Below are 27,272 nucleotides of genomic sequence, written 5' to 3' on the forward strand. Positions count from 1 at the left end.
TTTTCACTTCTACAAGGAGAAAATACACCCTTGCACTCAAGTCCTGAAGAACCTTATTTTATTTCCAAATTATTACTTAATAGATATTAAATATTGCATATATTCTTTTAAGGAAGAAAAACATATTTGAAAGTCCTTGCTGATAATTTTCTGAAGATAAAATACTTGTGTGGTTATTTTGTTTCAGGCCCCCCACCTTCTAGTGAAATGCCAGCTGGCAACTATCCATTCCTGGTGAAGTCAGATGATGGGAGGCAGGTGCCAGTGGTACAAGCCTATGCTTTTGGAAAATATCTTGGTTATTTAAATGTAACATTTGATGATCAAGGAAAAGTAATTAATACATCTGGAAACCCTATTCTGCTAAATAGCAGTATTCCTGAAGGTATGTGAAACAGAGATTTGAGTTCATATAGATCACCCAGCTAAACTTTTAGCTTTATTGCTTTTTTTAAAAGTAAAGTACAATGCTACAGGAGAATTTAGCATTCCTCTTAATTTGGTCATCTTTGGCATCAAGTTCTGGGTACATTATAATGCTATAACCTGCTTTCTTCACTGACTCCTCTCAGCAATCAAACAAGTTTCCAGTTTATCACATTTCAGGTGTTCGGGTTTTTTTGGGGTCTATGTAAAATCACTAATAGCTTCCTCATGACATTCAGGTGATATATTTCCATGACATTTAGCATTTTTAGGAGACTCTCTAAACATTTAATCTTAATATTGCTTAAATGGGCATAAAGAGTAAACTAACATCTTATCCTTCAGAACAGAGTTTCCAGCAGGATGGGGAACTCTGGACTCTTGGTATCTCTGCACTTGGTTTGTGGACAAAGAAAGGGCTTTGATCTCGGAGGTTATCAAGCCAGCACTTTTCTTAAGCATTTCAGTTCACTCTAATTGTAAAAACAACTAAGTAGTTTTATGTGGGTTGCTCATGACCTTTTAAATACATTCAGGCAAAGCGCATCAATGTGCAAATGTAATATACAAAAAGAACATGTTTTTCATCAAACATCATAAAACTATGAAGGAGGAAAATCCTTCCATGGTTTGTTTTGTAAATAGATCTCTCATACTTCCAGCCCAGCCACCCTGTTTATTTGTTTCATTTAGTGGTTGCTTCCTGTCTGATGTACAGATTACGAGTTCTCTGGGTGTGTATTCTTTGTTGTTTATCTGTTCGTTGCCTTCTACAGTGGGGCCCTGATCGTGGGTTGGAGCTCTTAGGCACTACCAGCATATAAATAGAAGAATAGGTCATTTCAAAATTGACATGGTGTTTCAGCTTTGCCAGTCACATGGTTTTCACAAATTTAATGAGTTTAATTAAACCAAGCCTTGAACATTATAGTAATTCTGCAATGTCAGTGAATGTTATAATTCAGACTACTAGATATTTGCATGGTGAAGTATGCTTAATGTTTATATGTTGCTTGCAAATTAACCTTGTAACATGCCAAATGATGTACACAATACAAAATCATCAGAGAAATTGTGTGATGGCTGTATCCAAGTTATGTTTGGTTTCTGAAAATAAACCATCAATTTGCTACTAATAGGACAGCTATGCATATAAAATTAATTTCTAGTTCAGTAATCCTATATGGTTATTTGCGTGATTATTGGTAAGATTGTTCAATGCTGAAATATGCAAATAGTGTTTTAAACAAATTTGTAAGTTAGTGCTGCTATAACTAGGAGTAACTGAGATCATAAGTAAGAGAAAATTTAGTTTGAATATTTTAAAAAAAAACAACCCTCTGCTGGACTGTGCAATGAGTCTGTCTGTCTCCCAAAGGACGTGCTAGAAGTCCCATTCACTGGCAGTTTAAAACAAGACTGGGCAAAAGTAATTGTAAATGTACTACAGGGAATAAATCCTGCAGTGGCAGGGGATCAATTCACTCACCTAACTGTATTTTCCCCTATTTCTAGGTTTTATGATGATGAATATTGTAATCTTCTAACAATTAGGATCCTCTGTAATTTCACTCATCATTGGATTTCATGTAAAGTAAATTTTGATATTGTTCAATGAGCTCTCATGCAAGGAAAGGTTAATATATTTTAGAATCACTATGGAGCAAATTTTCCATAAAATTTGTACGAACGTAGGGTTCTAATTAATGGAAGACTTGTTCTTCTTTGAGACATGACGCTCATGTCCATTCCATGCTAGGGGTGTGTGCGTCATGAGCACAGTTACCAGAGATTTTTCCGTGTGTGGTAGCCATTGGGCCGGCTCTAGTGCCCTCTGGAGTTGCGTGCACATGCACCAGTATAAGGGGCACCTCCAGCCCCACTCCCTCTCAGTTCCTTCTTACCGTCCATGATGCTTGCCTGGAATGATCCTTCTTCATCTTGCAAGGCTTCTTTCCCAGAAGTGGTTTGGACTTCTCTGTCGTATATTGTATAGTTATTGGACTTAGTGTGTATAGTTTAGTTTATGTAATACCATTAACAGTTGTCTCTGTCATCGAGGGGTTGGGCATGCCCCAGTCCCCGGGCTTCAAGCTGTGTGCGTCCTGTGGCAAGCTGATGCCAGTGAGTGACCCACACTCTAGCTGTCTAAAGTGCCTCGGGGAATCTCACGTTAAAGAGAAGTGCCAGATCTGCAGGTGCTTCAAACCGTGCACACAAAAGGACAAGGATATCCGTCTAAAAGCCTTATTCATGGAGGCAGCCCTTGGATCAGTCTTGGAGCCGAGCCACTCTGAATTGGTGCCAAGCACTTCATCTTCTAAGAGAAGCGCTCCCCGTTACCATTCTCCATCCTCTGTGCCAAGGAAGAAGCATAAGAAACAGTGCACCGAGAGGGGGCACTCTCCGGTGCCCAAGAGGGATGAGTAGGGAGTGACCAGCATAGTGAGACCCACACTGAGCCACTCGTCCTCCCCAAAGCCACTGAGGGCTCTGGTGACTGCTGCCTAGAGCACCAAGTCTCGCCTGGGACCTGCCTCCAACTCCTGGGAGCAGCCGTGGGACCACACGCCTGTAGACCCCTTCGACCCCAGAGGCTTTCCATGCAGCAAAGGACCTGATGTCTCTTCCAATGCCGCTGACCCCTTCAGGCCCCCTGCCAGCCAAGGTGACTGGGGATGGAAGTTCTCAAGGGGCAGTGAGCTTCACTGTGGCATCGATCACTGCTGTGCTGTCAAGGGGCAAACCTTCCATGGTCCCGATACAATGGTCGCCAGCTCCCCGGCACCACCTGGAAGCACGTACTGCTCTGCCATGGGTCTCCAAGGGAAGAATCCTCTTCAGAGTCCGAAAAGGAATCCTTTGCTCCACCTAATTCCTATTGGTACCCAGGCTACACACCAGACTTCGGTACCATCCCCCTAGTTCGTGCATGGCCACCAGGCCCCTGGGGTGGCAGTACTGGAATCCATGGAAGTTCCCCTGGTATTGGGCCCCCCTTCCCACCACTCAGACTTGGTGGTGTCCAAGAGGCAAGCTACCATTTTTTTCCTGTCCGGCACTGAACCTTGACTCCGGTACTCACCCTGGTGCTGAAGTCCAACAAATGGCCCCAATGGATGTGGTGGAGGTGGAGGAAGAGGAGAAAGCCCCTCCTCCGGTACAGGCCTCTTCCTCATCATCCCTGGATGGGCCAGTTGCAGGCCCTAGTAATCCACTCCTGCCAGATGACTTCAGGGCCCACCAAGAGTTCCTGAAAAGGGTCGCTGCAAACTTGGGACTAGACATCAAGGAGCTCACGGAGTCTGTACACAGCCTAATTGACATCTTGGCTGCAGCGACTCCCTCCAGAGTGGCCCTGCCTGTTAATGAGGTGGTGATGTGACCCCTCAGGGCACTATGGCAGACTCCTTCTCTGCTCCCCACCTCAAAAAGGGCAGAGAAGAAATACTATGTCCAAGCCAGTGGGTTTGAGTACCTTACTCAACACCCCCTCCCCTGGGGTCCCTAGTAGTGTTGGTGGCAAATGAGTGGGACAGATGGGGCAGTTGAGTGCTACCCCCAGACATAAAGAGGCAAAGAGGCCTGTTGGGACGTAAGGTTTATTTGATGGGCAGCTTCCAGTTGAGTATCTCCAAGCAGCAGACTCTGCTGGAAAGATACAATTTTAACCTGTGGGACTCATTGTCCAAATTTAAGAATTGCCTGCCGCAGGAGTTGAGGCAGGAGTTCACAGCCATCCTAGAGAAGGGCAAGGCAGTGGCCAGGATCTCCCTCCAGGAGGCTCATGATGCGGCTGACTCAGCAGCCAGGACTATGGCGTCAGTGGTCACCATGAGGTGCTGTTCATAGCTTCATTCATCAGGCTTTCCTCACGAAGTGGAGCAGTCCGTCCAGGACCTCCCCTTTGAGGGTACGTCCCTGTTCTCTGAACAGACGAATTCCAAGCTTCATGGCCTCAAGGGCCACCCTTCGCTCCTTGGACCTTTACACTTATCCTGCCTCCAGGAAGCATTTTAGGCCCCAGCAGCCTCCCAGGTTCATGGCACCTCCAAGACCCTACAAAAAAAAAGAAGGGTTATAAGCAACGCCAACCCCTACCTTCTACCTCTGCCTCTGTCGGGCTTGCATAGTTATCCCAGCAGGGCCAGGCAGGCCTTTTGAAGGTACGCCCAAGGATGGTATACCGGTCTCGACGCCAGATCCATCCCCCATTTTGTTTTTGGCCACCTTTCACCCTTCAGCCTAGTGTGGTCATATATAGCATCTGACCGTTGGGTGCTCAGCCCTATAACAGTTGGTTTCACCCTCCAGTTTTCTTCCACCGCTCCCCCCACCCCTCTTCAGTGACCTTTCTCAGGAGCAACTTCTTGTCCAGGAGGTGCAAGCCTTTTTATGTGTAGGGGCCATAGAGCAGGCTCCTCAATACTTGAGAATGGAAGGGATTTTACTCCCGATATTTCCTAATCCTGAAGCCCAAGGGGGCGGTCTATGGCCCATCCTGGACCTGTGTCACCTCAACAAATATCTCAAACTGAGGTTCCACGTGGTCTCCCTAGCCTCTTCATTCCCTCCCTGGATCCAGACTGGTACGCTGCCCTCGATTTAAAGGACACTTATTTCCACATTTCAATTTTCCATGGTCACAGGAGATTTCTCAGGTTTGTAGTGGGTCAGTGCCACTACCAATACACTGTGCTTCCCTTTGGCCCGTTGGCAGCCCCACGAGTCTTCACGAAGTGTACGGCAGTGGTAGCAGCCTCTCTCAGATGTTGAGGCATGCAAGTCTACCGGTACCTTGACAATTGGCTGATCAAGAGTCACTTGTAAGCTCCGGTCCAGCACAGCATCAGTACAGTATGGGCTACCTTCCAGGCCCTGGGTCTGTTGATAAACGAGTGGAAGTCAACTCTGGTCCTGATTCAGAGAATAGAATTCATCATGACAGTGCTCGATTTCACCCTCCGTAGTGGATTTCACCCAGGCCAAGGCCTACCTACCAGAGCCAGATTCTGAGCTATGTCAGACCGGATCTCCAATGTCACGACCCTCCCAGTAACAACCGCTCATGTCTGCCTCAGGGACGCATGGCAGACATGGGACGCATGGCAGCATGTACCTATGTGGTACAGTACCCAAGGATATGCCTCAGACCCCTCCAGATGTGGCTGGCGTCAGTCTACTCCCCGAGAAGACATCACCTAGACTCAACACTCATGATTCCACCCCCCAGTCATCACTTTGTTGACCTGATGGAGAGACCCCGGATCAGTAATGGTAGGCGTACCCTTTGCTGCCCCTCAATCATCCATTACTCTAATCTGAGATGCATCAGACCTGGGGTGAGGAGCCCACCTTGGCAGTCTCAGGACTCAAGACCTCTGGTCCCAGGAGGAACTTGCCCTGCATATAAATGTCAGGTATGCTTGGATTCCCCAGATCTCAGGCAGCGTGGTGCAGGTCCTGATGGACAACACTGATGCAGTGTTGTCCATCAGCAAGCAGGGAGGAGCACTGTGCCTTCAGCACTGTGCCAGGAGGCCCTCCAGCTATGGGACTTTTGCATGAAACACGCCATTCACCTTGAGGCATCACATCTCCCAGGAGCCCAAAATGCCGTGGCAGATCACCTCAGCAGATACTTTCTTCTCACCACGAGTGGTCTCTTTACCTGGAGGTTGTCAGTGTCATCTTTCAGAGGTGGGGGCTTCCCCTGGAGGACCTGTTTGCCACAAGGCAGAACAGGAAATGCCATCAGTTCTCCTCACTGAATGGGCACAGCATTGGCGACCTTTCTGACGCTTTCCAGCTCTCAGGTGTAGACCACCTACTGTATGCCTTCCCACCAATTCTATGGGTTCACAAGGTCCTCCTGAAAATCAAACAGGACAAGGCAAGTGGAACCGTTTCACTTGTTGGGCCTCTGAGCTGAACCTCTCTCCACCCCAATCTTCTCTGCAGTCAACCATAGACTATCTGATACACCTAAAACATCAGTGTCTCCCTCATATATTAAGGTTCACCTGGCAGCCATCTCTGCCTTCCACCCTCCGTAGTGAATGGCAGAATGGTGTTCTCCCACAAGATGATGGCTCGATTTCTCATGGGGCTGGAAACACTCTACCCTCAAGTTACCCCTGCGGACCTAAACCTGGTCCTGTCAAGGCTCATAGGGCCACCCTTTGAATCATTAGCATCGTGCTCTCTACTGCTCCTCCCCTCGTGATAGGTCACCACCTTGGTGGCAATTACCTCAGCCAGAAAGGTCTCTGAGATCAAAGCTGTGATGTCAGAATCCCCTTAAACAGTGTTCTCCAAGGACAAGGTCCAGCCTTGCCCCCATCCACCTTTCCTACCAAAAGTGGTGTTACAATTCCAGAACAACTAGGACATTTTTCTACGTCATCTTCCCAAAACCTCACAAGACCCGCAGAGGAACGGTGCCTTCATACGTTGGATGTAAGGTGGTCCCTCGCCTTTTATATTGAGAGAATTAAGTCCTTCTGCAAGTCCACCCAACTCTTTGTAGCAGTCGTGGAAAGACTGAGAGGGGTACCCATGTCATTCTAAAGAATCTCATCCTGGATAACTGACTGTATCTGAGCTTGTTACGAGCAGGCAAAAGTTCTACCTCCAGGCACAGTGACTGCTTGTTCCACAAGAGCCCAGGCTTTGTTGGCAGGATTCCTTGCACAGGTACTTATCCAGGACATTTGCAGAGCTGCGACCTGGTTGTGTGTTCAGACCTTCACTTCACACTACGCCATCACCCAGCAGGCCTGCAATGTCCCGGTTTTGGGAGACAGTGTTGCAGTCAGCATGTCCATGAACTCCAAGCCCACCTCCAGGGGTACTGCTTATGGTAGTTGACTCACGTAATAGACATGAATAAGCATTTGAAGAAAAAACTGTTACTAACCTTTTGTAACTGTTCTTCAAGATGTGTTGCTCATGTCCATTCCATGACCCACCCTCCTGCCCCTCTGTCAGAGTTATCGGCAAGAAGGAACTGAAAGGTGTGGGGTCCGGGGGTGCCCCTTTTACCAATGCATATGCGCATGACTCCTGAGGGCGCTAGTGCTGGCCAACGGATACCACTGAGCGGAAAAACCTCCAGTAACTGTGCACACACACCTAGTATGGAATGAACATGAACAACACAACTCGAAGAACAACAGTTACAAAAGGTTAGTAACCATTTTAACCTCATTCTATGCTTCTATTTTAGATAGAGTCTTGAGAGAAGAAGTTGACAAGTGGAAGATACAGCTAAATAATTTTTCTTCCCATGTGATTGGGAAAACTATAGTTTACCTAAATGGTACAAGTCAGGCATGCCGTTTCCAAGAATGCAACATGGGAAATTTGATTTGTGATGCCATGGTAAGAAACCACAGACTATAATTTAATCTGAATTAGTATTTGAGGGCTTTGGGACAATTCAACTTTAGTGGACTCTAGAGAGTTCTATGATTCTTAGGGTTTTGTATTGCTTTCATGTTAAAGACTGGTAGTAGTGAGATCCCTAGCGGAGTTAATAGAATTCTGTGGAATTCTCCTTTTAGAAGTGTTTGACATAGAAGATCTACCAGTTCCTGGATAGGTCTGGAATGTGCTTAGTTCTCCCTTTTGGACTTTGATCCTGAGAGTCTCAAAACTCCCACAATACCCATTAAAGTCAATGAATAGCTCTCAGGAACTCACTGCTATGCAAGTTTCTGGATGAAACTCCTTATGTGGGGCCAGGGCTGTTCTCAATAGAGCAAAAAAGAGAACAGATCAGAAATTGTTCATTTATCCCTGGCACTTGTTGCACAAAGTTGTGTGGATACTGCAAACTCTCTGGGAGTAGTCATTTGAATATTTAATCAAATTTGCTATGATTATTAGTATTGTGGATGGTGCCCAATATTCACAGAAGGCCAATTTCTGATTCATAAACAAGTTTTTATGCTGAAAATTTGCTGAAGAACTAAGGCAATTCCAGTACAGTGATCGCTGCTTTCTCTTCCCTTCAGTCACTATGTTTGTAATTTACCTGACAAAGATACTAGATTAGTCTGGTAATGTTTATTCTTAAATCAGGCTGATTATTACCTCCTTATTCTATAGCAGTCTTTTGATTCTCTTGCTGTGTGTGTTTTCCATTACTTTACTAGAGATAAATGCAGGAGGATCTCGTGCAACCATTCTGACTTAAGTCAGGGTCTAATTTGGTCCTCTGAGCAACAGGTATATAGATTGGGCTTTACTTTTTGGAAAAATCTGCACTCCATTTGCTTTCCTCCAATCTTCTAGTTCTCTACCTTCCCAGGATTTTTAAGACTGTTTCAAATATTAAATGCTAGTGATACAGTAAGTTGCTCTGTCAGGTCCCTTAATAATCTTGAAGGCACATCATTAGACTGATTTTATGTGTTTGGATTTTCTAATTATTCCCCTTCAAGGTTTTAATGAGCAGCTATATTTAAGGTCTCTGACATTGCCTAATCCTTGAGATAGGTGTAAATTATTGCTCTGTATTTCAACATTTTCTGAAATAACACATCACCCTTTACTTTTCCTTTATGACACTGTCTACGAATCATCCCTTCCTTCATTTAGTTTTGGCTTTAGAGGGTGCAATTTAGGTTTCTATCTCCTATAATGTCACACTCTGGTTTTCAAAGAATACCAGAGATTGCAGGGAGAAAAGACAGAGGGGCTTATTTTTAAACTTGATTTGTTCGTAAAAATAATAAATAATAAAACTGTGGATGCAGAATTATTAAAAGTTTGTTCTTTAAGATAACTGTAAATGGCACAATTGATTGATTTTCTCCCTAACTGCTGGGGAGAAATACAGGCCTACCAACCTGGAAAAAACTCCCAGAAACTCAGATTTTGTAACTTGTAAAATTCCTACATATAAATTAAGCAAAGATTAAAAAGTGGTTAAAAATATTTTATGCTAATGTTACAGATTTACAATAATCTCAAACGTCGAGATGAAAATACATGGAATCATGTTTCAATGTGCATCATGAATGGTGGTGGGATACGGTCACCCATTGATGAACGCAACAATAATGGTAAGTTAGCTTGTTTAATGAGGCTTTCTATACTGTTGCCTGTACTTTTACATATTTTGCTATCCTGCACTATACCAATTACAAAGAACAGTTTTTCTGGATTCAGGACTATGGCCCTAATCCTGCCAATGCTTATAATTTTTAGTTCATGTCAGTAGTTTCACTGGAACCACTAACATGCATAAAAGTTAAACACATTGTATACATAACTGATTCTGAAACACAATCAGAAACAACTAATATCTATATTTCAATGCTTGAGGGTGCACAGTGTAGTCCCAGAAGTAACAAATTAATTGAGCAAGCACCAATAGAATACTGGACTTTAAGAATAATGAATAATAATCTCTCAATAGAGTTTATCCATTTTAATATTTTAGGCATTATCAAAATAGAGTTCCACCAACAGATAAAATTGGATCATATAAAAATCTGAAATAACTTACAGCCATACTACCTCTTGTAAGTCTGGCCTAGACACGTAGGCTGCATCTGCACTGAGGCTATTCTCAACTTCTCCCAGTTAGTCTAGCACTAATGCAGCTGCAGCCATGCTGGCATTGGTGACAGCACTAGCAGGGTTTGGTCACTGATGTTTTTACCACTATGGCTTGTCATTACGCTCAGAAGAAGTGGAGATGGTATTCTTCACTTCCTATTTTAAACTTCTGTAGGGAGGCTATGTCTGTTAGAAACCTCTTATGTTCTGCCACACAGGTAAGTGAATTCTGTATACTCTTATGGTGCCATAAATTCAGTCTAATATTATAAAATCTAAGAACAATTTGTTTTAATGTTGGATAACTCATTCTGTAGGACTGCTATAGCAATTGAAAGCAACTGGATAAACTGGCTAAATTTTGTAAGAACTTCTGTTTTTCTTGTCCCCAGATTGACAGGTAGCCATTTTCCACTTACCTTCTTTCATATGGCAAGAGAGGTGATTAACAAGGTTCAAATAACCGAATTCAGAGTAGTGAGCCAGCAGGTAGCGTGGGAAGTGGCGTGGTGTAAATTCTGAGATGTCGCTGGCAAACATTGAAGCAAGTATTCATTTACCGTGTGGTCTGTCATTTGCAACTGGTGTCCAGAGTCATTTGTGCGCTGTTTCCAGGGTAGGCTGAAGCCTGGAAGTACGTTTTGTGGAGTTGGCAGGAAGGTGATTGCTTGGGACATTGGCATTGTCCCAGAAATCTTTCCTGTGTGCCTCAGGATTGCATGACGATGCTTTAAGGGCTTTAGCCTGATCCGAAAAAGGCTTGTGATATTTCAGGCATATCTTTGGGAAGTTCTGGAAGTCCTCAGCAGTGTCTGTGTCCTTCTCCTTGAGAACTTTTGGAAAATAGTCATACATAGCATGGGACAGACCTCCTACATTAAGTAGGTACACGTGTAAAGCTGGTCCAATGGTTTTCTGATTCTGTCCCAGACAAGGACTCTTGACAGATTTGTGCATTACTAATCCATAGCAGGAGATCAACAAACTGACGTCTGGTAGCCTTTTGACAATATTCATTGTGTTCATTATTAATATGTAGCAGAAGCACCACATAAAGGTTGTCGCCTTGCTCCCATTTCCACTAGTGAAGCTGCAGTATAGGTGGGTTATGTGCATCACAATATAAACAGAGGTAGAAAATCCTTAGATATGTCTAGCTGGCCAGTTTGGAAAACTGAGACACAGATCAAAAGACTGAGTCTATACTGCTGTACTATTAAATGACACTGCTTCAAATGATACACGGCTTTATAGGTTATGTAGCACACTATTAAGTGATCTTAAACAAGATATGTAAGGTGCTTTATTATGAAGACCATTTGTTTACATAAAGTGTTGTTCTATCCAAGGTACTATTACGATGGAGGACCTGCTTGCTGTGCTGCCGTTTGGAGGTACTTTTGATCTGATGGAGTTAAAAGGCTCCACTCTGAAAGAAGCATTTGAGCACAGTGTACGCAGACATGGACAAGGAACTGGCGAGCTGCTGCAGGTTGGGGGTTAGTTACTCTCTTTTTTCATTAATTATTATTATTCTCTTTCCAATATAGCCATACTTCATGCTGCCCGTATTGGCATTTATACCTCTGGGGAACCAGCTGCACTGCCTCAAATGGAAATGAAATAAAATTGAAAATACATTTATCTTCATGCTAGTTCTATGCACCATTCTGTTGCACAGCTTCTCTCCTCCTTCATCACTAATGAAATCTAGAGGCAGGTCAGTGTTGTTGCTGGAGACTACAGGACTAACTTCTCCCCCATGCATCCGACGAAGTGGGTATTCACCCACGAAAGCTTATGCTTCAATACATCTGTTAGTCTATAAGGTACCACAGGGCTCTTTGCTACTTCTCCCCCTTTGTTCAGGCTACCAGATTTTTTGCCTCCGGGAGTGGAACAAGTTGGCAGTTCAATTTCCCCCACCATTTTGGTTTTTTTTTTTTTCATAGATACTAAGGTCAGAAGGGACCATTGTGAGCATCTACTTTGACCTCCTGCACAACGCAGGTCACAGAATCTCACCCACCCACTCCTGCGAAAAACCTCACCTATGTCTGAGCTATTGAAGTCCTCAAATTGTGGTTTAAAGACTTCAAGGAGCAGAGAATCCTCCAGCAAGTGACCCATACCCCATGCTACAGATGAAGGCGAAAAACCTCCAGGGCCTCTGCCAATCTGCCCTGGAGGAAAATTCCTTCCCGACCCCAAATATGGCGATCAGCTAAACCCTGAGCATATGGGAAAGATTCATCAGCCAGATACTATAGAAAATTCTTTCCTGGGTAACTCAGATCCCACCCCATCTAACATCCCATCACAGGCCATTAGGCCTATTTACCATGAATATTTAATTATCAAAACCATGTTATCCCATCATACCATCTCCTCCATAAACTTATCGAGTTTTAAACTTTTTATTTTGTATTCATTGTTGTGCGGCTGCAACATTAGTCTTCCCCCTCTTCCCCTGGATCAGGTAAATAGCAGCATGGTGGCTTCAACCACATGCACCTGTTGTTCCACTGCTTCTCTGCAGGACTCCTCTGCCCTCTCAGTCCCTGGCTAAAACTAAGTGATGTTCCCTGTGTGAGGCAGCACTTAGATCAGCGTGGGCCACATGTGGCCTGCGGAACCATCCTGCCCAGCCCTTGAGCTCCTGGTCAGAGAGGCTAGCCCTGGCCCCTCCTCTGCTTTCCCCCCTCCCCCACAGTCTCATCTCACACGCTCCGGCCTGCTGCTCCTGCCGGGTAGCGCAGCAGTGTGGCTGCGAGTTCCTGCCACTCTGAGCGGCATGGTAAGGGGGTGGGGAGTGGGGGGATTGGATAAGGGACAGGGGGTTCTGTGGGGCAGTCAGGGGACAGGGAGCAGGGGAGTTGGATAGGGGGTGAGCTCCCAGGGAGCGGTGAGGGGCGGGGGTGTGGATAGGGGACGAGGCAGTCAGGGGACAGGGAACATATGGGGTGGGGTCCTGGGGGGCAGTTAGGGGCAGGGGTCCCCGGAGGGGGTAGTCAGGGGACAAGGAGCAGGGGTGGCATTGGATGGGTTGGAGGTTCGGAGGGGGGCAGTCAGGGGATGGGGGCAGGGACCAGACTGTTTGGGGAGGCACAGCCTTCCCTACCCAGGCCTCCATACAGTTTCACAACCCCGATATGGCCCTTGGGCCAAAAAGGTTGCCCATCCCGACTTAGATGCTCTACTGAGGGCAAATTGTGCCCTGCCTGTTCCCAACCAGCTGAGCCCCACGCTGCCAGATACAGAGCTCAGAGTCAGACCAGCAGCTCGGGTCCCCACCCTGCCCCAAGGAGCCGTGACTCTAATGCAGAAAAGCCCTGAGCATCTGGGGAGAGTGAAGGATGCTACCCAGCCAGCTCAGGAGGTAGGTTGCTCAACGGACCTGTGCCAGAGGGAGAAACCCCCCTCAAAGGAGCTACAGTCCCTCCCTGACCCCCGGCCACTGAAGTGGGGTCTCTTCTCCCTGAGGGAAAGAAAAAAGGCTCCTATAAGCTCTCCTGCTTCTTCCTGTGAATTGAGGGATTCTTATGATGTTCAAAAGTAAGTCTGGCAAACTCCTCATGGGTCCCAAAAAGGCAAAGCAAGCATCCCCCTTTTCAGCGCAGCAGTTAATATTGTCAGTGAACAATGGCTGCAAACAGGAGTTAAACTCTTCCTTTGCCTTCCCCAAGGCAGTGTCTGCTGGGGCTCTTCTGCTACACAGAGGCTCTTGCAGTGTTCTGTATCATGCTCACCACCTCTTCCCCCACCCTACAGCATGTCTGGGTGACCAGATGTCCTGATTTTCCAGGTGACCAGATGTCCTGTCACATCCTTCCAGTGCAGTCCTGCCTCAGGAATTGTGGCTGTCTGGCCTTCCACCCACAACCATCACTCTGCCAGGGACAGGGACTCAGATTTCACGCAGCAGCAGAATGGAATTGTGCCTTCTGATCATCAGCCATAAATATGGTGACCGGATAGCAAATGTGAAAAATCAGGACGGGGATGGGGGTAATAGGTGCCTATATAAGACAGCCCCAAATATCAGGACTGTCCCTATAAAATCAGGACATCTGGTCACCCTAGCTATAAACCCTTGAACTGCCTGAAAATGGCTTGGAAGGTAGGAAAGAGTCTCTCACTCCCCATCCTCCTCTGTCTCCACATTAAAGCCTTAAAAGTACTTCAGGCAGTCTGACCAGAAGAGATAAGGATTCCGCTCCCAACCATGCTGCACCATCATAGGGTTACGGAGGTGTAAGTGTGAGATCCCTTCCCATGTTCAAAATGATCCTGACTGATTGCCTGACTGCACGGTGGGGGAATGGGCACCACAGGCATGGGATGCCTAACATGTACTAATGTGCTGCACATTAACTAGTCCACATACACCATTAGTGCTCACAAAGAGTTCCCTCGTGTGTGTTAACAGCACTAAGTTAAAGCACACTAGGGCACTTCTCGTATGCACCAGCAGGGTCCACACGGACCAAATAATGTGCATCATATTAGTGAATGTTAGAAATCCTAACCTTATCCTGTCTACACAGTGGTGTAATGGGCAAGATCTGAGTGAAGACCCGAGTGGTACTAGACTGCTCCTACTTACTTGGGTGCTGCTAGCAAGGCTGGAGGAGCAATGCAGGCAGCCTTTCAAGCTCCCTTAGCAAGCTATTCCCACAATCAAGATGTGTACCAGTAGCCTTCCTTGGTGGTGTGATCCTCCAGACCAGGACAGATACCAAGCTACCTCCCGCCTCTAACATCCAGGGCAAGTACCACGCACACATCACCAAAGAACCTCCCTCCCCCTCAAATAAATAAATAAATAAACAAATACCCTGCAAGACTTTTTCAGTACAGGATGCTAGTGGCTAGCAAGGAACTCATTAATTTAGTAAAATGCCATAGTAGATACAGTTTCTCATGGATACCTCCCTAGTACATCATAAGATCCAAATGTTGACTCCTCATTAAAACCAAATGTTAACCATAAATTCCTATATTAAGTCCAAAGGCCAAATGGTATTTTATACAATTGCTCTAAACATGCCTAACAGCCTGAAAATAAAGTCACTACACCCAGTACAGTAACAAAGTATTCATGGACATGATCATTATACTTACAAGTAGGCCAGACCTAGGGAAAGCCATCTCATTTGGGCAGATCAGGTAGGGTCTGACAAAGAACCCGCAAATTCAAAACTCTTTTTATACCCTTTAACAAACAAGTGATGTCATTGCCAGTTACTGACTTCAGCTAAAAAACCAATTTGAGACCATTCCTTCTTAGTTCCAGTCTTAATTCAGATAAGATTTACAACCACCATTCTTCCCAAGGCCTTTCTGGCCAAAAGTCTTCCATTGCACCTAGCTTCAGATAGGCTCTACTTTTACAATAACGCTGGTCTGTGGGGTGGGAATGTTTATGTTGGTTCCTTTTTAGACAGATTCCCTGTCTTATTTAAAACCACCTGCAGTCACCCTTATCAGCCAGAGGCCTTCTTTTTAGAAGCATTCCCTTATCTCAGTTATTCTTTGAGCCAAATATCCTATCTACTTCATTCCTTCTGGCCTTATCACTCATGGTTTTCAAGGCCCCCCTTCTGCTTGTGAGTCAGGGCCTTTCTTTGCAACACGCATATATTTCCTTAACAACACTTAAGCTGACTCATTCTTCAATTTCATATTTATAGTACAAACAGAAACTTCCAAGGAAGCCTAGGTAGGTTTTCTTCCAAACCAACAGAATCCTCAGTATGACGGGGGGAAAAAAGCATTTGTGTACAAGAGCTTACAATTCCACCATAAGATTCTTCCTTCTGATTCATCCTCTGCATCCCGAGTCTTAAGTGGCTGGTAGTAGTCACAGCAAAGCACAGGTCACACATTAATCCTATACCCCTGCATAGATAGCATACCAATCAGTACCCTGTGCAGGGAAATTGACCACTAGGCCTGACCATCCCCATCACAGTTTCTGATAGTCTGAGCTGTGGCAGCCTAGTGGTTGGAGCCAGGGGGACAGAGCCAAGATCAGGAGTCAAGAACAGTGTTGGAACAAGGCCAGAGTAAGAGCAAGGCAGGGACAGGATGAGGAACAAGGCTGGAGCAAGAGGAAGCCTGGAGCAGGCTAAGGCTTGTGGATTCTGTCTCCGCTATCAGGTAGAGAAGAGTTCCAACTCATGAAGTGATGCTGAGCGGACTGAGTTGCTGTTTCTCTTGTGAGGCTGTCCTGAGAGTCACAAAACCAACTCCTGGCATGTGGCTTGGCTGGAAACTAGCACAAGAATGAGTCATCTACGCATCTGGTTTAATCAGGCTCTGGTTCAGGGATGACTCATCGCCTTACACAGACTCAGTCATAACTGGAAAGCTGCTGGAAAGGATTCATAGCTACAAGTCCTTCAAAATCAAGAAGAGCTTTTGATCCCAATGCAGAAAATTGCTCACCCAGATGTCAAAACAGACATGGCTCTGGTTATAATTTTACCATAATGGTAAAGATTTGCAAAGATCCAAAACTTTGCATCAATCACATCCTGAGGGGGTCATCAGTAGCCAGTTATCTCCAATGAGTAGGATTGCTGGTATCGTCCATCAGTTCCATCCCGAGTAGGTTTCTGAAAATGTGCCTGAAGAAATTCTTTGAGGACCTAGAAACATGCTATTGATGCAGTGGAAAATGAGGTGTCATTCTGAGATCACATCTGAAGGCCCCTTTGTGCGCAGGTAGGTGCAAGCAACATGCTGAGAGTCAACCCAATTTTCACTCTAGACCTTGCATACTCACTCTGGAAGCAAGCCTGAGCGGGAAGCATATATGGAAGACAGACTTCCAAAATCACAGAGTACACATCCCTTTAGTTCACTTTGATAGCACTGTCAGAATGTGTCTGGACAAAAAACTAAAAACCACAAACATGGTCATATGGAATTGGACCAATAGTCCATTAAGTCCATTATTGCCTGTGACAGTGGCTAGTCCAGCTGCACCAGTAGAAGGTGTCAGAGACCACCTAGCAGGCATTCACGCAGAAGTCTCTTACTACCTTCCATTCAAGGTTGTCTTATGATTGATTGTATCCCTTCCAAAACCAGGGAGTAACCAGAAGTCAAAGTTTCTCTGTGGGAATGGAAATAATGTCCTGGTTAGAAAACAATCTGCTGTCTTTCAGGACAGCTTACATAAAGCTAAAGGGAGAGCTGAAGGTCTCCATTGGCCCAGAAGGCACTTTGGACTTGCTAGATAGTCAAGGACCCCACATTGTACCTGATGAAGAGACCAAATCTCTTCCTTCATTCAGACCAGGAACACTTACAGTTAACAGCCTGGGCATCCGAAGAAAACTGTAGTTCAGCATGGATTCTCCATTACAGTTTGGTATCTTGACAGAACTCAGCCAGGATCATGTATTGATCTGGTCAAATGTATGTTTCTAATGCAAGGGGAAGCAGCAGAAACTGCCTCTTTGTGCAGTGCCCAGCACATCGGGATCATAACCTCTGGATGCTATTGTGATACACATTAAAATAGTTACAAAGTCCTGGTGATCTGAGCTACATTAGGGTTTCTTCAGGATGATAGGTTGGAGTCCTACAGCCCAAGCACCATAAAAACAGGTACCAGCCCTAGTGGCATTCTGTAGGTAGGCTCACTGGACTCTCCATGTGAGTATCATCAGATGCCAAAATGAGTCAATGACACATTAGACCAGTCCTGTGGCTGGTTTTAATAATTGCTATTACCTCTGAAAGGCAAGCTTTGGAATTTGTTGCTCAATCTATACAAGAACCACACTGATGATGTCATGAAGAAAAGGTTATTCTTAGAACTCCAGAACCTTTTCTATTCAAGGTAAGTTCTTTCCACAATTTCCGGGAGATAGTGCCATCATTTTGGCCGTCCAAAAAGCCAGGGCCTTTGGGCCTCAAGTTTGCCACAGGCAAGACATTAAATTCTGCACCAGTTTGCATGCTGAGCGTCTGGGAAACTATTCCCAGAAGTCCCTGTGGGCACTGGGGAATATATGTCTGAGCCTTATCTGAGGAAGACGTGCAAAGTAAGTTTCCATTCCTCGACCGCAGCATCCTTTGATAGGAAGGTGCTACTAGGTTGATTCCCATGTAACTCGTTAGCTTACAAATCTCTTGCTTTATATAGTAAGAGCATCCATCCCTGACTATTATTCTATGTAATAAGGATGAGCAGAGTTTTTTAATTATTCCTAAAATTGGGGGTTAGACTAGATGACCCTTGTGGTCCCTTCTAACCCTATGATTCCCTCCCCCCCACTTCTAGGATTTACTACTTACTACTTCCCATTAATGATGAATGAGGACAGAAGCTGTGAAACAGAATAAGAAACTTCTTACCAGATAATTTTTTCTGTTAACAACTTTTCTCTGAATTCAACCTGGCTTGATAATCTGGTAAATGACCAGAATACAAAATTGAAAATTTTCTCTGACGGGTGACTTAGACATGTATTGTCTTCATGTTAATACACTATATCAAGTTGTTCTCTTAATGCTAATAATAGGTTGTTGGAGCATTTCTCTAGCTTTGGAACAACTCTTCAAGTGGCCTGATCTGAAGGGCAGGGCTTAGTTCTAGAGCCTTCAGCAACAACACCGGACCACCTCCAAATACCATAGATGGGGGGCATTAACCCGTTAGTAATAAATGAGGATAGAAACTGCTAACAGGAAGAGAATGACCAGATAAGAAACATCTCATTCATGTCTGTTCAAATAAGAACATTCTTAACTATCCTGAGGAGACGTGGGAGCAGCTGCACCAGATTCTGTAATACATCTTGTGCTGTAGCAGTTCCAGAGCAGAGCAGTGAGTAGGGTACTCACGTTTATTTCAATAATCTGTTTGTTATAGCAATGGCTTGACTGGCACTTTGGACTAATTAGGGTGCCTGCCTCTAAGGAGGGTAAAATGACATTCTGCCTAAAATTGTGTCTGGTTTCCCTGCAGACTCCTATTTCCTCTTTTCAGTCCTTTGGTAAACAAACTGCGCTAAATCAGTCCAGTGGATTACCTCAACTGTCCTTTCTCTCATCAGTTTGTCACAGTGTCACTGTGCTATGATCTAACTGTGAGGTACCCTAATAACTATATTGATTGGATTACTAATCCTTTTGAAGGGAATTGTTTCCTATACTAGATCGGCGATTATCTTGACCTATTTGTACTTCCTTTAATGCTAGCTCTACTGCTCACTCATGCTGCTGCCCTCATATTAAGACACACCTTAATGTAATTGCATGGTTGGTAGGTTTCATTGTATGGTTCTGCATTTTAGTACTGTATTAATGAGTTATGGCCGGAGTTACACCATCACTACTTCAACTTCCGTACATAGTGTACAATGAGGCCAAGAAGTCCACAGAGCCTAGATCAATTTGAGTTAGTAGCTACGGTACAAAAAGAATGAAGAAGATAGCCATTATCTGTAATAACCATAGTGTTGGCATAGTTGTCAGCATGTGTCTTCATACGAGCTCATTTCAACCAGGAAGATAATAGTATGTAAACAAATGCATGACAAGGAGGCAGACTAGGAATAAGGTGAGGAGGGGAGGTATCTGACCTCCGATATCATAATCTCACCAATGAACTGTTTGTGTGTGTCAGCAGCCAGGAGGGAACTGGGAAAAGAAAAAGGGTATGGAGCTTGAGCTGGGATGCTCCCTCTGTTCTCACAGTTCCAGTAACCATGAATTTTCTGGAGTAAAGAGTAAGAGCTGATTTGTGTGTAAGAGGGGGACAGGGCAGGAAGCTTTTTACAATAAGAATGTTCTCTTTCAAAAGTCAGGCCTAATTCTCACATGCGGAAGTGTAGTCAGTTTAACGATTTTATTGGTCTGAGGTGCTCCGTTGGGGCTATTTAAAGTGATGTCTAAAAATGTGTTTTCTCCTAGGCATTCACGTGGTCTATGATCTTTCCAGACCACCAGGAAGCAGAGTTGTCAGTACAGAAGTTCTTTGCACAGCCTGTAGAGTACCAGCCTATGTACCACTCCAAATGGATGAAACATACAAAGTGATTCTTCCTTCTTTTCTGCAGCAGGGAGGAGATGGATATTCTATGCTAAAAAATAAATCACTGAGTCACAATCAGGGTAAGCATAGGCACTCCATATTGAACATGTAGCAAGCTATTAGCTGTGTAGTGGACATCGAAGACTAACATCCCCCTAGTTTTAAGAATGTTAAAGATGTTCTATAGTATGAGACCACACGGCTGAATCTTAAATAGAATGGATATAATTTGCTTTTGAGTCGCTAAACACTGAGGGCTAATCATCCAGATTTAACTCCTTCTCTTTCAGTTGATAAGTGTTAAGCCAGATCCTGAGAGAAACTAAGCACCTGCAACTTCCACTGAAATCAGCATCTCTCAGAATCAGGTTCTCTGGCTGCATGTAACAGCTTAGTTTAGCACAGAGCAGGAAACAGTGTCACTAACGTATCATTTTACGGAAATAAGCAGAAGCGTGCCGGAGGGGCCACAGGTGGTATCTGCACTAGGTACACCATGCAGCTTGTAATAAACGAAGAGAGAGTGGCTGCTTTCATCTACACCTCAAACATGCTACCAACTAGAAATATATTTGCTCAAGTAGCTTTTACCAAAAAGGTTAGTCCAAAATCTAAAGGAGAGTCTGTTGTGTGTGGATCACCAAAGCTGCATCGCCAGGTACTGAGGCATCCACCGGACAACATGGAAACAAGTTATAGAAAGGGGGGAAAAAAATCCTTATGCCATACATAACAGAGCCAGCATTTTAAAAGCTGGTGCTGCGTCTTTTGCTCCTATTGGAGCCTTGTATCAGATGATGACTAGTCACGTACGAGTATATAGCATCAACACACAGCTGATGATACCAGAATAGAAGCCAAACCAGCACCCGAGGGAAAGAAAATGAATGGATTTTTCTAACACCATTTTAAAACAGCATTTAAGTGTTTACCAAGTACACTACTCTGCCCTGTATAGCTGCCATCCAAATCTGTTAGGAAGAAAACTTTTAAAGGATTTAATGTTTAACATATATAGTTAACAGCCACTTATTTATTCAAATTCATTTCTGAAGATACACAAAGGACAGAGCCTCCCATAAAACAGAGTACCTGGGTAAAGGCATGCTTCTAGATCTAGCACAAGTTTTCATTTGGTCTGTAATGTTATCTGACTGATGGGTCTCCCAGTTCCAGACTGGCTACTGTCCTGTTAGCTCAATTCACAAAAATATAAAGAAAGTTCCCTTTTGATTTTCAACAAAAGGTGATGCCATTTTAGATTTGGTATTGGTGAGTAGTGAGGACCTCATAAGAATTGATTGTAGAGGACAACCTTGTTTTGAGTGATTATGTGCTAATTCAATTTAAACTAAATGGAAGGATAAACAAAAATAGATCTGCAGTAAGGGTCCTTGATTTCAAAAGAAGGGAATTGGTTAGGGAAGTAAACTGGACTGAAGCACTGAAAGATCTGAATGTGGAGGAGGCTTTGAATTACTTAAGTCCAAAGCTGCAGAAACTATCTGAAGCCTGTATCCCAAGCAAGGGGAAAAATTTGTAGGGAAGGGTTGCAGACCAAGCTGGTTGAGTATTTCAAACAGGTGATTAAAAGAAAGCAGAAGGCCTACAAGCAATGGAAGCTGGGAGGGATCAGTAATGAAAGCTACTTCTTGGAGGTCAGAGAGTGTAGGGATAAAGTGAGACCTGCCCAAAGTCCAGCAGAGTTGGACTTTGCTAAGGAAATTAAAACTAATAGTAAAAGGTTTATAGCCATATAAGTACGGGAAGAAGTGGGACCGCTGAGGATGAGGTGGAGATGAAGAATTATCTAGGCATGGTCCAAATATTTTGCCTCCGTTTTTAATGAGGCAAATGAAGAGCTTGGAGTAGTGGCAGGGTGGCTAATGGCAATGAGGATATGGAGGTAGAAATTACACATCTGAGGTGGAAGTCAAATTCAAATAGCTTAATGGGGCTAACTCGGGGGGGGGGGGGGGGGGGTCTGGATAATCTCCATCCAAGAATATTAAAGGAAGTGGCACATGAAATTGCAAGTCCAATAGCACAGATTTTAATGAATCTGTAAACTCGGTAGTTGTTCCCTATGTCTGGAGAATTGCTAATATAGATCCTATTTTTAAGAAAGGGGGAAAAATGTGATCTAGGAAACTACAGACCTGTTAGTTTGACCTCAATTGTATTCAAGGTCTTGGAACAAATTTTGAAAGAGGAAGTAGTTAAGGACATAAAGGTGAACGATAATTGGGATAAAATACAACATGGTTTTACAAAAAGTAGATAATGCCAGAGCAACCTGATCTTCTTTGAGAAGATACCTGGGGGGTTTTTTTTAGACAATAGAAATGCAAATTTTAGCTTCCTGGATTTCACTAAGGCATTCAATACAGTTCCACATGAGAAATTACTAAATTGGAGAAGATGGGGGTTAATATGAGACTTGAAAGGTGGATAAGGAACTGGTTAAAGGGGAGACTACAATGGGTCATACTGAAAGGTGAACTGTCTGGCTGGAGGGAGGTTCCTCAGGGAGTAGTGGAGTTCTTCAGGGAGCGGTCTTGGGACCAATCTTATTTAACATTTTTTGTTACTGACTTTGGCACAAAAAGTGAGCTAATAAAATTTGTGGATGACACAAAGGTGGGAGATACTATGAATAGGGGGAAGAACTGTAATATCGTATGAGATCTGGATGACCTTGTAAACTCGAGTAATAGAAATTAGATGAAATTTAATAATACAAAGTGCAAGGTCATGCGTTTAGAGATTAAGAAGAAGAACTTTTGCTATAAGCTAGGGACTTATGTCAGTTGGAAGTGACAGAGGAGGAGAAAGACGTGTGTATTGGTTGATCACAGGATGACTATGAGCTGTCAATGTGATGTGGCTGTGAAAAAGACTAATGCAGTCCTATGATCCATCAGGTGAAGTATTTCCCATAGAGACAGGGAAATGTTAGTACCATTATATAAGGCACAGGTCATACCTCATCTGGAATACTGTGTGCAGTTCTGGTTGCCCATGTTTAAGAAAGATGAATTCAAACTGGAACAGATGCAGAGAAGGGCTACTCGGATTATCTAAGGAATGGAAAACCTACTTTACGAGGGGAGACTCAAAGAGCTTGGCTTGTTTAGCCTAACCAAAGGAAGGCTGAAGGGAGATTGTTCTCTATAAATACATCAGAGGTATAAATACCAGCATGGGAGAGGACTTAAAGTTAAGCACCAGTGTGGACACAAGAACAAATGGGATATAAACTAGCCATCAACAAGTTTAGGCTTGAAATTAGGTAAAAGTTTCTAATAATCAGAGGGGTGACATTCTGGAGCCATCTCCCAAGGGGAGCAGTGGGGACAAAAACCCTGCAAGACTGAGCTTGATAGGTTTATGGAGGGACTGGTATGACAGGACTGCCTACAATGGCATGTGGCCTATTGGCAACTGCCAGTAGCAAAAATCCCCAACAGCTGGAGATGGGACACTAGCTGGAGAGAGCTCTGAGTTACTACAGAGAATTCTTTCCCATGTGTCTGGCTGGTGGGTCTTGCTCACATGCTCAGGGTCTAACTGATCACCATATTTGGGTTGGGAAGGAATTTTCCCCTGAGTCAGATTGGCAGAGACCCTGGGAGTTTTTCACCTTCCCCTTCAGAATAGGGCCTAGGACACTTGCAGGTTTAAACTAGTGTAAATGGTGGAGTGTCTGTAACTTGAAGTCGTTAAACCATGATTTGAGGACTTCAGTAACTCAGCCAGAGGCTAGGGGTCTGTTGGGGGAAGGGGGGGTGAGGTTCTGTAGCCTGCAATGTGCAAGAGTTCAGTGGTGGTCCTTTCTGACCTTAGTCTGAGAATCTATGGTTTTTGCATCCCTCACAGATGGGATCTTTTGAGCCATAGCTATTTCAAAGTCAGTTAATCTATAGTGTCATTAGGTGAACATATTTGCATAATTATCACTTATTTTGTAATGTTAAAACAACTCCCAGTAAAACCCTCTACAGAAATAAATTAACATATTGAAGGAAAATTCACAAGGAGTCTGTGTGTAGAAGGAAGTGCACAGCTCCTAAACATACTAAAGATTTAACAGTGGAAAGGTACAGTGCATAACCTGTCAGCTATGCATACCTGTTACCAGCATAACAATGCACAGTGTTAGAGAATCCTTTGGAAATGGAACTCAGGATCACTCTTTGTGTAAACATGCCAGGAAACTCGATATGCCCTAGGAACCCTACAAAGATAAACCAGAGTAACTATGGCAGGGGCAATGCACTCCCACTAAACTTTCAGATGCCCACCTTGGACATTCTAGGAACAACTATTGTGAAAAGTTTTACTGTTCTAGCTGTCCATCCCTGTAGAACACACATTTATAATCAGTTGTGATTTCCCAGTTCATTGATGTCCTAAACCAGTGGTTTGCAACCTTAAACATTTTCAAGTGGAGGTGTGGAACCCTTTGGAAATCTTAGACATAGTCTGTGGACTCCCAGGGGTCTGCAGACCACAGGTTGAAAACCACTGTCATAAATAATTGTGCTCTCCTGAATATGAAAATGTAGTAGAAAGCAATGCCTCCTTCAAGGGAAATTATAGTTAAAAATGAGAATCAAGAAAACAAAGTTTGAGGGTGCTATTTAACATTAATTGTAATTTCACTATCTATGTATAACTTCTGTTTATCTAGGTGATCTCGATGTTGAAGTAGTTTCCAATTACATCTCTAAAATGGGACGTGTTTTTCCAGCAGTTGAAGGTCGAGTAAAGTTTTCTGCAGGAAATTTCATCCAAGGAAGTATTACTCTGATTGCTGGACTATTCACTGTGACATTCCTGCACTTTATTTTTTAATTCTTATTTGCGATGCTTTTAGACTGCTGCTAGAATGCCTGCTCCCCTCCCCTTTGCCTGCACCTCCCAGCACACGTTTAAACAGGTCCTAGGTCTCGGCAGGCATTCAGTAATTACAGTGGAGGGGCAGCTGTACTACAGTCAAGATTGAGACGAGCTCTCTCTAAAACACGGCTCTTCTAAATGCTGTATTATGTGCTTGGTTACCTAGGTTGCCTTAAAATTTGGTGTGCTTTGTAGGGGTTTGAGGTAGGAATACTGATCCAAATTTGGGGTCATTTGACCAAGGGCTTCCTGAGATGTATCTCTCTGGGGAACAAACAAAACAGCTTTGCTGAAGGTTGACACATTCTAACAGGTTTTTAGCCCAGATCTGGCTATCAATGCTTGGCTCTGAAAAAAAGCTGTGAAGCATACTATACAGAATGATGGGACATTTTGGCAGGTAGTCGGTTTCCAAATTTGATACAGCAGGTTTAAGTGCACTTCCTTGATGTTTCTACCCTCAAACTCAAGTTCCAAAGAGCAAAGCATTAAAGGAAAAACATCCTATTCCATGGAGAAAATAATTTGTATTATATAGAAATATTTACAAGCATCTCAGTGTAAAATTTTCCCTCCAACTCTTCCCATGCACGCTGAAACAGTGAAAACAATCTTTTTTTCAGTAGTGTAAGTAAATTCCTACTTATAGATGCATTACTACTTTCCTCTGTCCCCTATGCAGGGTTGAAAACTTAAATGTGACAACTGTATCCAGTTTTCAATAACACTTGTCTTAGCTATGTCAGTGCCTGAAATAACTGGACCAAGTTTACCACTATTATTGCATGACATCAGCTCATTTCCGCACCAGCTTTAGTTACAATTTTTAGTTACAGATATTGCAAACCCTTCCATCACCTTCCCACTAATAAAGGAACTTAATATCAAAACGTTTCCATATGGTTTGTGTGTAGCTGTATGTAATTGATTTTCAATTCACTTAATCTGTTTTCCAGAAAATAAAAATGAACTGATGGCACCACGTTAATCAGAACCTATTTATATTACAACCAATCATTTTATCTAGGAACTACATACATGGGACATTTAATACTAGAGGCAAATTATGAACAGGAAATAAATTATTCTGTATGGTCAATATTTACTTCTCAAATCGGTAACTTCCAACATAAGGTAGTTCTGGAAAAACCTTGAGCTATGTGGGGTTGCATCTCACTGTTTCTAAGAGAGGCATTTTTAAACTTCTGATAAGGTAAAATATTAGCATAGCTACCACCTTCTTGTACGCTTAAGACATTTAGTTACAAGTTAGTTGTTACTTGTTTATCCATCTCAGATCCAGCCTTCTCAAACAATATTTATCCTCATCCCCAAAACCTTCCAGGGTGGGTTGGGAGAGACAGCTCATATCTTTTGCTAAATATGCATAGGAACATAAGAATTAACATACTGAATGAGACCTGGGGTCCAGTTAGTCCTGTAGTCTGTGACAGTGGCCAGCACCACACGCCACAGATGGTGCAGAACCACACAGGAAGCAAATAGGAGATAATTTGCCCCCTCTGATGGAGATTGACTATGCTTCAGTGTTTAAACCAGACATAAGCTCCTCTTAAACTAGGAGATTAAGCCCTGGTCTACACTAGGACTTTAGGTCGAATTTAGCAACGTTAAATCGATTTAAACCTGCACCCGTCCACACAGTGAAGCCCTTTATTTTGACTTAAAGGGCTCTTAAAATCGATTTCCTTACTCCACCCCTGACAAGTGGATTAGCGCTTAAATCGACGTTCCCGGCTCGAATTTGGGGTACTGTGGACACAATTCAATGGTATTGGCCTCCGGGAGCTATCCCAGAGTGCTCCATTCTGACCGCTCTGGACAGCACTCTCAACTCAGATGCACTGGCCAGGTAGACAGGAAAAGAACCGCAAACTTTTGAATCTCATTTCCTGTTTGGCCAGCGTGGCAAGCTGCAGGTGACCATGCAGAGCTCATCAGCACAGGTGACCATGATGGAGTCCCAGAATCGCAAAAGAGCTCCAGCATGGACCGAACGGGAGGTACGGGATCTGATCGCTGTTTGGGGAGAGGAATCCATGCTATCAGAACTCCGTTCCAGTTTGCGAAATGCCAAAACCTTTGTGAAAATCTCCCAGGGCATGAAGGACAGAGGCCATAACAGGGACCCGAAGCAGTGCCGCGTGAAACTGAAGGAGCTGAGGCAAGCCTACCAGAAAACCAGAGAGGCGAACAGCTGCTCTGGGTCAGAGCCCCAAACATGCCGCTTCTATGATGAGCTGCATGCCATTTGTAGGGGGTTCAGCCACCACTACCCCAGCCGTGTTGTTTGACTCCT

At 43.9% G+C, this 27,272-nt stretch overlaps 1 protein-coding gene and 1 long non-coding RNA gene across 7 annotated transcripts in view; one reads left to right on the top strand and one right to left on the bottom strand.

The window, feature by feature from the left end:
- The window catches only part of NT5E (5'-nucleotidase ecto), a 46,939-nt gene extending 21,008 nt beyond the window's left edge, over window positions 1–25,931 (top strand). Inside the window, exons 4-9 of one of the 6 annotated variants that reach the window (XR_012157985.1) lie at window positions 188–385; window positions 7,655–7,809; window positions 9,389–9,497; window positions 11,346–11,488; window positions 19,930–20,130; window positions 24,744–24,833. Coding sequence is in view for 5 of the 6 variants with exons in the window: in XM_073336586.1 (XP_073192687.1) it covers window positions 188–385; window positions 7,655–7,809; window positions 9,389–9,497; window positions 11,346–11,495; window positions 19,930–20,130; window positions 24,744–24,907 (977 nt within the window). In the remaining variant the exon portion in view is untranslated. Of the gene's footprint in view, window positions 1–187; window positions 386–7,654; window positions 7,810–9,388; window positions 9,498–11,345; window positions 11,496–11,948; window positions 12,413–19,929; window positions 20,133–24,743 lie in introns of those variants that run through there. The other 5 variants (XM_073336586.1, XM_073336587.1, XM_073336588.1 and 2 more) reach the window with 5 other exon arrangements.
- Window positions 3,785–9,892, bottom strand: LOC140908749 (uncharacterized). The gene is made up of 3 exons (XR_012157987.1): window positions 6,098–9,892; window positions 5,224–5,310; window positions 3,785–4,485 (listed from the first exon to the last, which is right to left on the bottom strand). It is a non-coding gene; the product is annotated as an uncharacterized lncRNA (long non-coding RNA).
- Window positions 25,932–27,272: the final 1,341 nt, after the last annotated feature.

The sequence above is a fragment of the Lepidochelys kempii genome, chromosome 3, assembly GCF_965140265.1.
Source record: "Lepidochelys kempii isolate rLepKem1 chromosome 3, rLepKem1.hap2, whole genome shotgun sequence".
Classification (NCBI taxonomy): domain Eukaryota; kingdom Metazoa; phylum Chordata; order Testudines; family Cheloniidae; genus Lepidochelys; species Lepidochelys kempii.